Consider the following 13,512-nt stretch of genomic DNA (forward strand, 5'->3'; position numbering starts at 1 on the left):
CCACATCGCTTTTCACATTTATATTTAATTTATGCAGAGTTTTCCAGTATACTGCACCCATGGGCTACAATATACCAACAGTCACATCTGAACAAACACATGTTCGCCACGCATTTGTCCTTATTTGGTGCTTTATACCGTTAGTAGCCTCCCCACGCGAAAAACACCCCTAACGTGAACCACTAAAGGACGGCAAAGGACACGGCCAAAGCCGAAATATTTGGATAGAAAAATAACGAATGGAATGCCAAGCATTCGGTAGTTGGCTCTGAAATAAGCTACACAATCCAATCCGCCCAATTCAGTAACTTTGGTTCCAGTGAAAGTAGCCGTTAAAGTGTCGCAGTTAACTCAATCCAATCCACAAAATGTTTAGAAGCAAAAATGAGGGGAACATTGTGTACAAATGCACTGTGCGACTACTCGATGACTCCGATGTCCTAGAGTGTGAATTTCAGGTTTGTGCTGCTCTTGAACTCTGCATTCTTCAACCTAATTAGACCGGACTTTTGGATGAATCAGTTGGCCAATATCGAAAGGCACTGCTCATCTGCAATCGATGCAGTACTCCTTGCCATCCAAACTTGTGCTACGAATAACGATAAGGCTATTTTAACGAATGAAGTGCACAGAATATTGTTAATCGCTAAATTTAATGTTTTAATACTATGTTTTTTTTTTTCCTTTCATTCGCGACAGTTCTAAGTAAATGCATAAAAACATAGGAAGCTATTTTGGTACTATGCGTTTGTGCTGTAAACAGATGGGTGGCTAACGCCCTTTCTGCTTGCCGGCAAAAATATTGATATAGAATCAATCAAGGAAATCCTTGATATTTGTTTACAATTGGAGTAATGCAGAATTATAAGTTAAATTGTTTTTATATTCATTCATCAGGCTTTTCAATAACATTTAGCCAACTGGTATTAAACACGAAAACTCTTTGTGGTTGTTTTTAGTTCTAACCCCCATTTTACTTTTCGAGGGTGTAAGCAACACAAAAATTCATTACACCATTTTTGGGAAATGATAAATTTTTGAATGCTAAAATTAGAAGGAAAGAATTATTATAAGGATATGCTACATTTTAGAAAAATGTAAACATTTTAAGGAGTTGCTTACATATATCTTTTTAAAATAGGTATTATTAACAACGAATAATATGAAAATATCACATATCTTGCAGCCATTCCATAAGGGCATTTACCTATTGGAGTACTTGTGCGGTGAGTTGGAGATCAAGGAGAAGGATTACTTCGGCTTGCGATATGTAGACTCCTCGAAACAGAGGGTAAGTATAAATAAATATAATATCAATATTTGTCTAATGCACATACCACATTTGAAAATACATTTTAAACAGCATTGGCTGGACCTGTCCAAATCAATAATTAAGCAATGCAAAGGTATTTAACGATCAAAACTGTATTAGCTCTATAAACTGAAACACATTTGTTGTCTTCAGAAATGGATCCCCTATTATTTTCGCTGAGAGTGAAGTTTTACCCTGCGGATCCATTTCGACTGACCGGAAATGCACGGATTATGCTGTATCAGCAATTAAAGAGGGACCTTCGACATGGTCGTTTGTATTGCTCCTTGGGGGAGGCGGCTGCACTTGGCGCTCTAATAGTTCAAGGTAGAGATTTAGTAAATTTTTAGTAAATTAACTTCCTTAATACATATACCCTTATCTATACAGAGGAGCTGGGCGATTATAACGAAGATGTGCATGTGGGCAGTTACGTATCTTCCATAGAATTAGCTCTGCGCCAGACGGAGTGTCTGGAGAAGAAGATAATCGAGCTGCATAAAAAGCGAGAGCCCGGGCAGAATCTGTCCTTGGCCATGGATGAGTTCCTGGGCATAGCCCGCGGCCTGGAGACCTACGGTATAGATCCACATCCGGTCAAGGATCACCGCGGATCGCAGCAATACGTCGGAATAAATAATACGGGTATCAGCACATTCGTGGCCGGCAAAAGATCGCAACATTTTCGCTGGAACGAAATACACAAAATCAATTTTGAGGGCAAAATGTTTATAGCGCATCTGAGTTATACGGACGCTAGTCGTGAGCCAGTAAGTTGTAGAACTCAAATCACTATTAAATCAGCAAAAATGATTGTTTATTTTACACACTCTAGAAAAAACATACTGTTGGCTTCAAGTGTCCAACTGGCGCAGCTTGTCGATATTTGTGGCGATGTGCCATTGAACAAATGCTGTTCTTTACGTGAGAATATATATATATACATATCCGGGATTCACATCACTTAAGCGCTCCTTTTGTATTTTTTAGATTACCCAATAGCCAAAGTGCAGCTGTGATTTCGGGAGGAGGATTTTTCTCCTGGGGCACAAAATTCCGATACACCGGAAGAACTGAGCGTGAAATTTTGACTGAAAACATAAATGCGTTGCGGGAACAAAAAAATAACTCGAATTCAAGCAAGCGAAAGGCGAGCAGTGTGCCAGCCACGCCGTCCAGTCCACAAGGGGATTTAGCACAAATAAGTAAGATCTTAATAGTTAAGTTGGGAGTTTACCACTCAGTTTTATAATCATTGTTTTAAAGAATTCGCTGCTCTGTTTATCATACATGTATTTTATATTTTTTTTTAGGGTACAGCAGTTTGCCGAGATCTACGATGTCGGAACCCCTGGGATACGGCATGCCAAATGGACATTTCTACGGGCAGGACCATGGGATGAGTGACGCCAATGGGGGCATCCAAATCTCCAGCCTGGAGCCGGTTTGCGAGGAGGCTCGCCTGCGATCTTCGAACATAGATGGTGTCAACTATTTGGCCAGCCAAATCGGGGGCTATGCCTACCGAGACTCCGTCGAACATTCTTCCACTGAGAGCGGGCTAACCGTGAATGGATACGACCATCCGAGGAAGCACAATGAGTCCAGACAGCACGGCTCCTACTCGCCCAATCTGTACTACGGACAGACGGATGCCGCCGTGAACTCCAGTTCGCCAGCCGATAGCTTCCTGCACGCGGATCCCTCCACGCGGAAGGTGAAGAAGTTCCGCAAGTTCCACCTACTACACGCCTTCGTTCCGTCCGTGATTTTTGTGGCATTTGCGATGGCCGGAACTGCCGTGTTCATAATGGAATCCGAGTCGGAGGCCTTCGAGCAGCTACGCAACTCACCCGAAATGCTTTGTTTGCGCTATCAGTACTATCAGCCACTGAAGCAGTTTGTTTTGGAGAAGTTGGGTCGAGGGAAGTAGAGTTCGTACCTATGTAGACGCCGATTTAGTCCCAGTAACTCCAGCTGCATCGTGTATTTTAATAGTGTACTTAAGGCAATTCTTTAATATTATGCTATAATGATTCCATATTAAAACCAAAGCCTGAAATTTAATTTTAACATTAATACACTTTGTTTTGATTGGGTGAACGTGAAGTGAAACTTTTCTATTGAATATTGGTTGAACTTTTTTATGTTGATATTGCTTTTTAGGTTGGAAAATCATTTAGACAACAGCTGCAGCTCTTAATTTCTGTCCACTAAAATGAGAATGAGGTGAGCAATCATCGCATTAGACCCAGGAATCGTTCAAAAACAGTTCTTTTATTTGTCGATATTGGTTTTAAGTCAATCTTATTCATTAGATTTATTAAGTAAGACTTTTATTAAATAAATAAATGGGGCTATCCTTTTTATTATTACGGCGATAGACGAAACTTCACCACACCATCAATTGAATGTACATTTCTAGGGACTACTCGCAGCTGGTTACTAGAGCACCATGTCTGCCTGCAGACCCAACGATTCCGAGTGCTTCTTGGCCTTCATCCGGAGGTCAGCTATTGAAGAACTCTTGCTGTGGGCGGCGGCGAAGGCGGCCAGATTTATTGAGTACTGGGGCACCGAAAAAAGTCCGGCCGGCACGGATCCATTACTTATAGCGGCAGCATACTGAAATCAGCAAAATATTGGATATATAAGTATGTATGAATCTTTACCAAATTGAATCTTTTTGCTTATGGCATATTGGGACCATTAGAATTAATCACAATATACATTTTTGGGTACTTCGTTGGCTTTGATAATAATATAACACCCTTATAAAATATTGATATTAAACAGCTTATTATGTACGGATTTACTACTACTATTTGAAACTGAAAGGGATTTTCAAAACGATGAGCATTTTTTTCATATGTTGAGCTATAAGTATTATTAAATAGATATTAAATGTATTGATACTATTAGTAGTTTAACTTATAAGCTTCTTAATAGTAAGCACTAGAGTCTTTATAATAAAAAAAGTTGAAGCTGAGCTCAAAATTGCTTTACTGAATTTGCTAGGATCATATTAATTCAACCATTTAGTATTTTACCTGGTGAGCTGCCACCGATATAATGGCCGGATCGAAAGCGGAAAAGGCGGCGGCTGCTGCCACGGTGCTGGAAAACTGTTTGATAGCCGAGCGCGATATCGCCGGATTGTGATTATGCGGTGAGTCCACGGGGACCACCTTGCCGGAACTGGTGCCTCCGGAGCCGGGTGCCGGGGGATTTGAGCTAGTCGCTGCTGCGGGATGGGATGGAACAGATGAGCTTCGGAGGGCGGCCAGGCTGACGTAGGGAGCAACGCGACAGGGTTCCAGCGGAGTGGCGATCGGAGGACTCCGACTGCCCACGAGGAATCCTTCAAAGAATACGTGGATTACATAAGATGTGTTGCATGTGCATAAAAGTATGGCTTTTATGTGTCATTTTTAATATTTGAGAAATATTTAGAAGTTATAAGTAATTTTAAGTAAAGGAAAGTAGGGGTATTTCAAAAAGTGAAGATTTGGTAGAATTGTTTGAAAATGTTGGCTCTAAATTTAATTCAATATTTTGAAAAGTATGTAAGTATAAATGAAAATATTCGCACGCTTATGAATAGATATTTTAAATATAACACATTTAAACACATTCACTAGGAAAATGAAGCATGCACTCTACAGAATTTTAACAAATTTCTGCTTATAACTTAATAGACGACTTAATATTGTTAAATATGTATTTATGTACATTTATTTCCTAATAAAGTCATCATGTTAATAATAATATAAAAAAGAACACCTAAACAAAAATGATTTGTGATTGATAATGGAGTAAAATCGGTTGTATCGCCTACAAACCTATTTGCATTTAATATTGTGTATGTATGTAGTACTTTTAATTTTCAAGAACCTCTACGAAACAAGCAATATTTTAAAGATTATCCGATAGATTCTTTGCCGGCAATCACTCTGCTTAGATGGATATACCCGTACCTGCTGGATTGGCAAATCGTTTTAAGATTCAGTGACAAGTAATTGAATTCATTTTGTAATTTATTGCTCGGAAAACGCCCCGGAAAGCCGGAACCACAGGGACGTGTTACCGCTGGCAGACGAAGGCTGGAAAGCCTGGAGCGGCACATACAAATGGGTCTCTGGGGACCGGAGGCCAGGTTAACGTCTTGTTTATGGGTGGTTCACCGGGGCAAAAAGCCTGAGAATTGATATGGACCCATAAAGTGCTGGCCATTCGTGTTGTCTGCCGTGCTTTTTATGCCAAATTTCAATTTGATTACATTTCTGAAACTTTTTTATGCCCGAAGGTCCAGTACAGAAATGCGGCAGCATTAGCCGGCAAATTTGATAAATGTGATTATATATTTTAATCCAATTAGGTTCAGCTTCTACATGCGATTTATGTTTATGTGAAAAAGTACACACAACTGCTGGCTAGCACTGAGAAACTCATAAATGTATAAATGTATTGATTTGCATTCTCCTAAACTCTGCATACATTTCTCGCGCACCTTTACACCTCTTGGTTTTCAGTTTTTCTCGGCTCAGTTTGTTTGCCTTTCGAATTATAATCAGGTCTCGCAAACCCATCTGCTCAGATTTTGCCCAGCGAAATCCCATCGGCAATATACATAAAATAAGAACGCTTTTTTTAGCGACAGCAACGCACAAATCATTGCTAACTTCATCAAATTAAATATTCGGGCAATAAAACGGAGAATACAAATTCTATTGAGTCGGGCGGGGAGTTGATGGATGGGGATAAGTCCTTGGAAACGAGGGTTGAACGGAAACGGAAAGCCAAATGAATTAATGAAGAGACATTTAAACAACTGTGAAAACCGTAACATATTGGTCCCAGCAAGTTGATAAGCCCGAAAATGAACAGCATTCCGAAATGTAAATGGTCTAGCCTGATTTTTGTGTACTTAACTAATTGCAATTTACACTTTCATTAAGCTTAATTGGCGAAAACTTGGCTACCATGAAATGGCTGGTGAGCAGTGCTTAAAAAAGGCACTAATTTATGGTAGTTTTTAATTACATTAATATTTTTAGATAGACTTAAGAGCCATAGTTATTTGCTCACCTTTGTGCATTTGGTTTTCGTGCTTTCTACATTTCGCCCGTCTATTCTGAAACCAAACCTGTAAGAACACGTATTGATAAATGATAACTTTAGTCTTCATGCTTGTTTCATTAATATAAATTAGGAAATTGAAGCATTATGATATCCGATTTCGTCATTAGTACTGGTATTAGTACTACACTGAATTATCATTGTTTATTTCTCATTAATCTCGGCAGATGCGTGCTTCTTGGAGATTTTAGCGGGCTCAAAGTTACGAAGAGCGAAGCAATTTATTACGGGCCATAAAAAAAGTGACACTCCTGCTGGCTTTGGAATTGTATCTACATATTTCATGACCACATAGTGCCTATTCCAGCACCCTGATTGAGCATTTAATCTCTAACCGGCCCCCCGATGCTCGAGCAATTTTCTACTTGTGTCCCAGACGACAAAGGGTGGCGTAAACCACTTAACACCCCATATCTCTATGCTCTTGCAGAGTGTATTTTCCGTTCGTTATAAGTTTGGAACAGTCCTTTTTCGACCGTGTATTATATATTGTGGATCAGCATCGCTATACGGACTATGTGCATTTAATGTCCGTATAATGTCCGTATGTAAGCTGTCTGTTTGTCTGGTAGTCTGCATATCTGAGCACAAAAAACGTAATTAAATATATTTTTATCGTTGAATCGAAAAAGTATAACCTCTAAATCATAGGAGAATGGAATAACTTCATTGCTTGCATTGCAAAGCTCTTTTTTAGTTTAGTAATGACCATTCCACATCTATAAATGTAATTAAAATATGGCACTATATAGTGGCCATATAGCCTAGGGTATATAAACTTCGGCTTGCCAAAGTAGCTTCTCTTATTATTTTCCCAATGTCGGTGGTTGAAAAATCAAAGTCACTGCTTACATATTCGTGCAGAATATTTCGGGGAGACAATGTCTGGTTGTCATTAGTACAAGTGTAATGAATAACCATTGAAAATCAATTTGGTCCTTGCAGTGTCCAAAGGGGCGTCCTCGGACATCTCCAATGTCAAGTTGCAATTGGGAGATAATTTATGGGATGGATTCGCGGACATAATTACCTGCACTCTAGCTTCGCTGAGGCCCAGTCGCTGACTCAGTTCCTCGCGCATGAAGGCATCTGGATAGTGGGTCTCCTCGAACAATCGCTCCAGCTCGTTCAGCTGGTCCAGGGTGAAGTTCGTCCGCGATCTCCGCTGCTTGGTGTTCACCAGCGACGAGTCCAGCGGATCGCAGTGCTCCCGGTTTCGACTCGGCTCCGGGGAGACGCACTCTTCCGGCAATAATGGCTTATCCGGCGCCAGCTTCGGCGTATTGCTGTCCTCCGTGCTCTCGGTTATATTGGCCGGGACTACTCCAGAAGTTTTCGAATCTGAATAGGTTACAGGGTGTGTTATACATAAGAACTCGATGTTCCCTTTGCTCACTCACAGAACACAATATTACGTACTTTAAATCATTTCTTCTTTTCAAATTTATAGGTCTTAACTATTTTGTACACTACAATATTAATTGGAAAACCATTTTAAAATAATATCTAATAAATATGTTTATGTCAGCAGAATTGGTTCCCAATGGGTGATCCAATGTCTTATACCTAGCTTTAAGATTTATTTCTCTATTTAAACCTTTTACTCGTAGAGCAGGAGGGCATACATGGTATTAAGAGCATTAGGAGCGGAACAGGGTATCGGTGAAATGTATATGAAAGGGAGAAAAATACGTTACACATAAAGAAAAGTATCTTGGTTCTTTCTAATCAGGTCCATTTGTTTTGTTCGTATGAACTTCGAGATCTCGGGAACTACAAAATCGAAAAGTTTGAGCATACTAAGCATCCCAATTCAAGTAGCCTATAGATTGCAAAATTGCAACAAGGAAGAACTTTGGAATTGCAACTACTTACCGACATGCCAGAAGCATTTGCCCACATTGGCATAAAATGCATAAAACCATTATGTAATAAATAAATGAAACACAACATTTGAGTCAGGTCAAGCAAAAGACTGGCTTTGTAATACACCCATGATTTTAAATTTTGTTTGCAGTTTTGACGCTATTAAAAGGCAAGTTCTACACAATTAATTTTCAGAAGATTCGACAGAAGACTTTTATCTCTAGGCGGGGCTTACCCCGGATTGTGTAAACACTATGAACGAGATATTCCCCTTCTGGAACTGGCAGAACAACGGATACCTGGTGGTTCACAAAGTTAATGGGCAGTTTTTCAACGATTATATCGTGCTGTAATTACTGGATTAGAGTCAAATATTTATGGAAATCAAATTCACTACATACATTATACGGACAGGAATGGTTGAAATTGGAGTAGACGGCAATTAATTCGTGAAAGTATTGAAACAGTAGATTACGCTTTGTCTTCAGATACCCACAAGCATTGGTAGTGAAGTTATAGAGAAATGGCTTATAGCCATTCAACTTCTTCAACACCTGGATGTTTACCTATAAAATATGGACTTAAACTAATTGATTCACCTTGGAAAATTTAGCGCACGGTATACCAGCAGATCATTGAATGGCAATTGGTAAATTTTAGTCCTTACAGTCAAATACTTGTACGTCCGATTTTTTGATTTCAGAAAGCATGCTTCAAAATCCATGAATTCTATGTCCAGAGGTGTACATATTATGTTGGTAAACTCGAACCCGCCGTCGACCTGAATTATTAAATAACTTTTCACTTGCATCCACAGATCACGTTCATCCTTACGCCAGATCCGAGTAAAACTAAGCCCAGGAGCCCCAGCAAAGCCCATCTGAACACCGTCATGTCTCAGTTAATAGTGGCGCAATGAAGTAATCAGTTCGTGATCGGTTTTTTTCTACTAGCTGAGTTCATCTAGCCGTGTCCGTTTATCAGTCCGTTTGTCTGATGTATAAACGCTGACCCATTGTTGGGATTGATAAGCCAAAATATGTTAATTTAAATTCGATTCCAGTACATAGCAATGACTTATAATCAACACTACAAAATATAAAAAAGTCGTCATAATTGCAGAACAGCTTAATTATTCAAACACTATTTTCTAAATGACACATGAAATTAAGAACCCATTTAGAGCAATTAAAAAAATGTTGAGTATCGCTTTTAGTTTGAAGCGATTTCAATTCTAAATATAGCAAATTATGTTTTTGGTAACAACATATTTAATTTATGTACACATATTATTGTACATAATGTACAAATATCTCAAACATTTTTAATCTGATGTGTAGTTACAAAATATTTATTACAAAAGTAATAAATTTGGTTCGCAGGCAATTCTGAGGCAAAGAGAATTGGAAATTCTTATCACGGACGGATATTCCGGACAGATTCCGGATTAGCTTAAGAGGCACCAGTTGATACCCATCATAGCCAGTTAATGACGTTACCTTCCGGCTGGGAGTCCACGTTCAGGTCCTCCGAAATTAACCAGTTCTTGGGCTTCGGCTCCACCACACCCTTGTGCAGAGTGGGACTGAGGCGATAGGTTTCCACAGGCTCATCGCGATGAGGATGGGATTCCTCCGGGGATTCCGCATCGGCCGCGAGGATCGTGTTGCTTTCGGATACGGACAGGTCGGTAATGTCTATGTCCACGGACTCCTCGCCACTCGCGCAAGTATCGGCGTAACTGCCGCCGGAGCTAATCGAGTTTATGAATATGGAGTTTTTCACTTCCGTGGGTTTTTTGATACGCGCGCCCGTCATCGAGTTGAATAAGGCGTGAACACTGTTATTAGTTAAGTTGAACTCAAAGGACTTTGTGACAAACTGGGCCAACTGCTCCATTATCCTGGGCTTGGGTAAATAAATAAATGCCGCTGCTTTTTTATGCGTTCGAGCATAAGTTGCTGTAAGGAAACTAAGCTGCCGACTATTTTATAGTCAACACCAATGGCATTCGGCGTGCCTAATCACCTCAGTTGGCTCTTTATTGCTGCGCATGTCCTTCGGATAATCCACATTCGATTCCTCCGCTGAAATTGGACGAGAGAGCGGCATAAAAAAATATTGGCGCTTCGATTTTGGCCAGGATTAAACGGACGACTGCCTGTTATAATGAACATATATGACTAGTTCAACATCTTGACTCCATTCAATTAGCAATTTCTTTGGACCTGCACCAGCACTTTGCCATCCTCTCTTCCCCTTCAATTTCCAGCGAGCTCTCTCTCTCTTTTGCGCGCGAGTCCTTAAAAAAACAACCCCAAGTCGGCAGGGCAGTGTAAAGTTAAGTGAAGTCCTGCCTACGGAGGTCCTTTCAATTGCTCTCATTGGTCTACGGAGGAGGCAAAGTGGTTGCACGCTCAGCGATTCCAGCTTACTTTCCTATTATTGGTTATAGCCATTATGGGGCACTATTTACCCATTAAGCGGCATTGAAACACATTATAATTGCAATAAATGATGCCTTGTGGGAGGAGTTTTGTGCCGGAGTTTCGGGCCCTCAGCTTTTGCCACTTTATAAATAACTTTTAAATCGCTGTTCTTGCCACGCAAATCCACTGAAAGGGCATTATTATTATTTCCCAAAGTCCTCGTCGTGTGGGGAGCTGTTTCATCGATTTGGGGGCGGGCTCAATGCCATAAAATGGGGACCTGAGTTGGCGCTTTGCCACGCCCCCAACATTCATTACTTCAACTTTGTGCTAATGACACTGGGCTACAAACGTGGCATAACTCATTGCTGGGCTTATTGTACAAGAACCCAATCAAAAGATACTCAGATACTGTCCTAGTTTTTACAGTTTTTACGAACATTTGCCCTCTTCATTTATCAAACAAAATTGTGTTGCGCAGTGTAAACTCATTTAATTTATCAACTTTTGGAACCTATGGAGATAGAGGTAATTGAATTGCATCTTGAATTCAAAAAACCCATTCATTATTATTTAAAAATCATTTTCCCATTAGTTTATAGACTGTAATCGAACTAGTTACATGCATTTGTTGCTCATTTCTTTACCTATTCATCGCACATCATATCTAAAAGCAACAGTTTAAACAATCGCATAAGCGGCATAATTCGCCATTCCGCACATATTGACTCCCTTACGAATTCTTATGTACCCATTCTCGCCCCAATTTGGTCCCCACCAGTTCTTCAATATCCAATAATCCTTTCCAAAACCAATAACCACCATTGCATGATTTACAGAAGCTGACGAGCACAAGGGGTCATCGTAGATGCCGTCACTTAAACAAAAGCGTAAATTAAAAAATTAAAATATATAACATATTTCTGTCATTACCTGTACAGTTGAAATGTCTTTGGGGAGGCATTTATGGATATGGCAACTGGTCCGATGTGGGCAACCGCCGCCTGAATGGCCTGCTCATCGCGCACGGGAAGAATGGCCCAAGAAGTAACATTAACTACGGATAGGTCGTGAACAAACTGGCATTTGCCCTTCTGAAAAACATTAGCATCAGTTGGGTGTAGAGGTCTTCCGCCAATTAGTTGTCAAAATAAAATAACTTTGTTATATTTAACAAATTCCACATATACATAAGCATATAACGTATAACTTACTTAGTACTTGATACATGTAAATCAAAGTTATATTGCATGTAATGAGTAAATAATAATATGTGTTATTGTTATAATGTTATCTATTTTCCATACTATACCATGATCCATATGATCCATATTTAAAAACCTAAAGTTACAAACCTGAACTTACCAAATTAATGAATATTTCATGTTGTAGTCATTCTGCCAGCCTTATTTTTAAAGAGCTTTTCTTTTGGCGTAACTGGCGTTCTTATACATACATATATAAAAAGCAACTATATTTTAAATTGTATGGTATTTCTAATTACCCTTGCCACATATGGATAATCCTCCTCCCTCATTATGCCACCCGTGCTCTGCAAATAACTGAGAGTGTTTCGCAGGGAGCCGCCGACGCATCCTTGGTTTCCATGGGACACACTGCAATCCACAATTTGTTGTTTACTCAAGCTCAGTACCTTTCCGGTTCGCTTGAAAACCTGGCCTACGATGCTCTCGGCGATGGAGAAAGCGTAGCAGGAACCGCAGGTAAGTTGATTGTACGCGGGTGTGATAAATCCTTTACTGCGCCAATCCAAACTTTCGGGTACATTACTCATCAGAGGAGAACCAACTATTTCGGCCATATTATCAGCGCTGTCTTCAATATTGCTCTTCAAAAGTCGCAAATATCCCTTGAGGTAACCACTTGTGCTCTGAATAAATATTATTATTGATTTTACGCTCACAGTTGAATATTTTGAGAAATACGTACCATATCTGCGAAAATATTTGGTTTTAATCTAAAGCTCGAATGACCATCCTTGTAGTTTTGGTTGTGTTCCTCAATAACTTTGTAATTTTCCTCAAACGCTTTGTAACTTCGCATTTCATCATAGGTTCGGAGATATTTGCGATTGTTATTATTCTAAAAGGTTTTATTAAGCTTTTAATAGGTTTAATTTGTTTTTTAAACTTACCTTAAACTTTTCGAATTCGCTCTTGCAATCTACAGAAGAAGAATTTCCTTCGTTTAAGGCGGAAATTACAATTTGATTATTTAGGCCACATAAACAGCTTAACAATATTAATTTCCACATTGCATTCGACTTCGCTTTGTTCATTTACTGTCAATAAAATAAAACCGCAACTAAGCATATTTATGCTTTCCTAAGAAGCAAGGAAAAGTCTGATCGAAGCTGCGAGCACCCTTTAATATACATTTATAGAAGGCATACTGAATTAACGCTGAATCAGAACAAATTCAATTTGTACAAAAAAGAAAATATATTTATACCAATATGTAAAAGTTCAAATAGATTGCTAATTGACAGTTGATCAGCTAGATTAATTATAAGGATAGTAAATAGTTGACTTAGACCGTAATATTAATATATGTATATTAAAAAACCTGTTATAAGTCCACAATTAATTATATTAACTTCAATAACTCATCACCTGTAGTTGGGGATTGCAAATGCGCCTCAGGCCAACTGTGTTCCACATCATCGTAAAATTTCAGTCGTTCCCTGAGAAGTGCATTATGGCCTACGGAGTTCGGCAACAAATCTTGCAAGATTGTGTCAGTATT

At 39.3% G+C, this 13,512-nt stretch overlaps 3 protein-coding genes across 3 annotated transcripts; 1 reads left to right on the forward strand and 2 right to left on the reverse strand.

Annotated features, from left to right (window-relative positions):
- The first annotated feature begins 26 nt into the window (after positions 1-26).
- On the forward strand, positions 27-3,391 carry LOC6542526 (FERM domain-containing protein 5). The gene is made up of 8 exons (XM_001969421.3): positions 27-458; positions 1,187-1,291; positions 1,364-1,406; positions 1,466-1,639; positions 1,703-2,082; positions 2,148-2,236; positions 2,303-2,517; positions 2,626-3,391. Exons 1-8 carry the CDS (start codon positions 369-371, stop codon positions 3,243-3,245), a joined length of 1,716 nt encoding a protein of 571 aa, XP_001969457.1. The 5' UTR covers positions 27-368; the 3' UTR covers positions 3,246-3,391.
- A 200-nt stretch (positions 3,392-3,591) lies between these two features.
- Positions 3,592-10,483, reverse strand: LOC6542947 (short stature homeobox protein 2). The gene is made up of 5 exons (XM_001969422.3): positions 9,817-10,483; positions 7,482-7,792; positions 6,401-6,458; positions 4,363-4,673; positions 3,592-3,937 (listed from the first exon to the last, which is right to left on the reverse strand). The coding sequence occupies exons 1-5, from the start codon at positions 10,214-10,216 to the stop codon at positions 3,758-3,760; spliced, it is 1,260 nt and encodes a 419-aa protein (XP_001969458.1). The 5' UTR covers positions 10,217-10,483; the 3' UTR covers positions 3,592-3,757.
- A 941-nt stretch (positions 10,484-11,424) lies between these two features.
- Positions 11,425-13,480, reverse strand: LOC6542940 (cathepsin L1). Its single transcript, XM_001969423.3, has 6 exons — positions 13,380-13,480; positions 12,902-13,131; positions 12,697-12,849; positions 12,251-12,637; positions 11,680-11,840; positions 11,425-11,623 (listed from the first exon to the last, which is right to left on the reverse strand). Exons 2-6 carry the CDS (start codon positions 13,043-13,045, stop codon positions 11,428-11,430), a joined length of 1,041 nt encoding a protein of 346 aa, XP_001969459.2. The 5' UTR covers positions 13,046-13,131; positions 13,380-13,480; the 3' UTR covers positions 11,425-11,427.
- Between the last annotated feature and the right edge of the window lie 32 nt (positions 13,481-13,512).

This window comes from Drosophila erecta, unplaced genomic scaffold (assembly GCF_003286155.1).
Source record: "Drosophila erecta strain 14021-0224.00,06,07 unplaced genomic scaffold, DereRS2 tig00000055-arrow-pilon, whole genome shotgun sequence".
Classification (NCBI taxonomy): domain Eukaryota; kingdom Metazoa; phylum Arthropoda; class Insecta; order Diptera; family Drosophilidae; genus Drosophila; species Drosophila erecta.

Coding starts and splice junctions, on each gene's coding strand:
- LOC6542526 (XM_001969421.3), top strand. CDS start 369: ATGTTTAGAAGCAAAAATGAGGGGAACATTGTGTACAAATGCACTGTG. Junction 1,640..1,702: donor TGGCGCTCTAATAGTTCAAG/GTAGAGATTTAG, acceptor TTATCTATACAG/AGGAGCTGGGCGATTATAAC. Junction 2,083..2,147: donor CGGACGCTAGTCGTGAGCCA/GTAAGTTGTAGA, acceptor TACACACTCTAG/AAAAAACATACTGTTGGCTT.
- LOC6542947 (XM_001969422.3), bottom strand. CDS start 10,216: ATGGAGCAGTTGGCCCAGTTTGTCACAAAGTCCTTTGAGTTCAACTTA. Junction 7,793..9,816: donor CGTGGACTCCCAGCCGGAAG/GTAACGTCATTA, acceptor TAACCTATTCAG/ATTCGAAAACTTCTGGAGTA. Junction 6,459..7,481: donor TCAGCGAAGCTAGAGTGCAG/GTAATTATGTCC, acceptor GTGTTCTTACAG/GTTTGGTTTCAGAATAGACG.
- LOC6542940 (XM_001969423.3), bottom strand. CDS start 13,045: ATGAACAAAGCGAAGTCGAATGCAATGTGGAAATTAATATTGTTAAGC. Junction 12,850..12,901: donor GCGAATTCGAAAAGTTTAAG/GTAAGTTTAAAA, acceptor AAAACCTTTTAG/AATAATAACAATCGCAAATA. Junction 11,624..11,679: donor AAGACATTTCAACTGTACAG/GTAATGACAGAA, acceptor CTTTTGTTTAAG/TGACGGCATCTACGATGACC.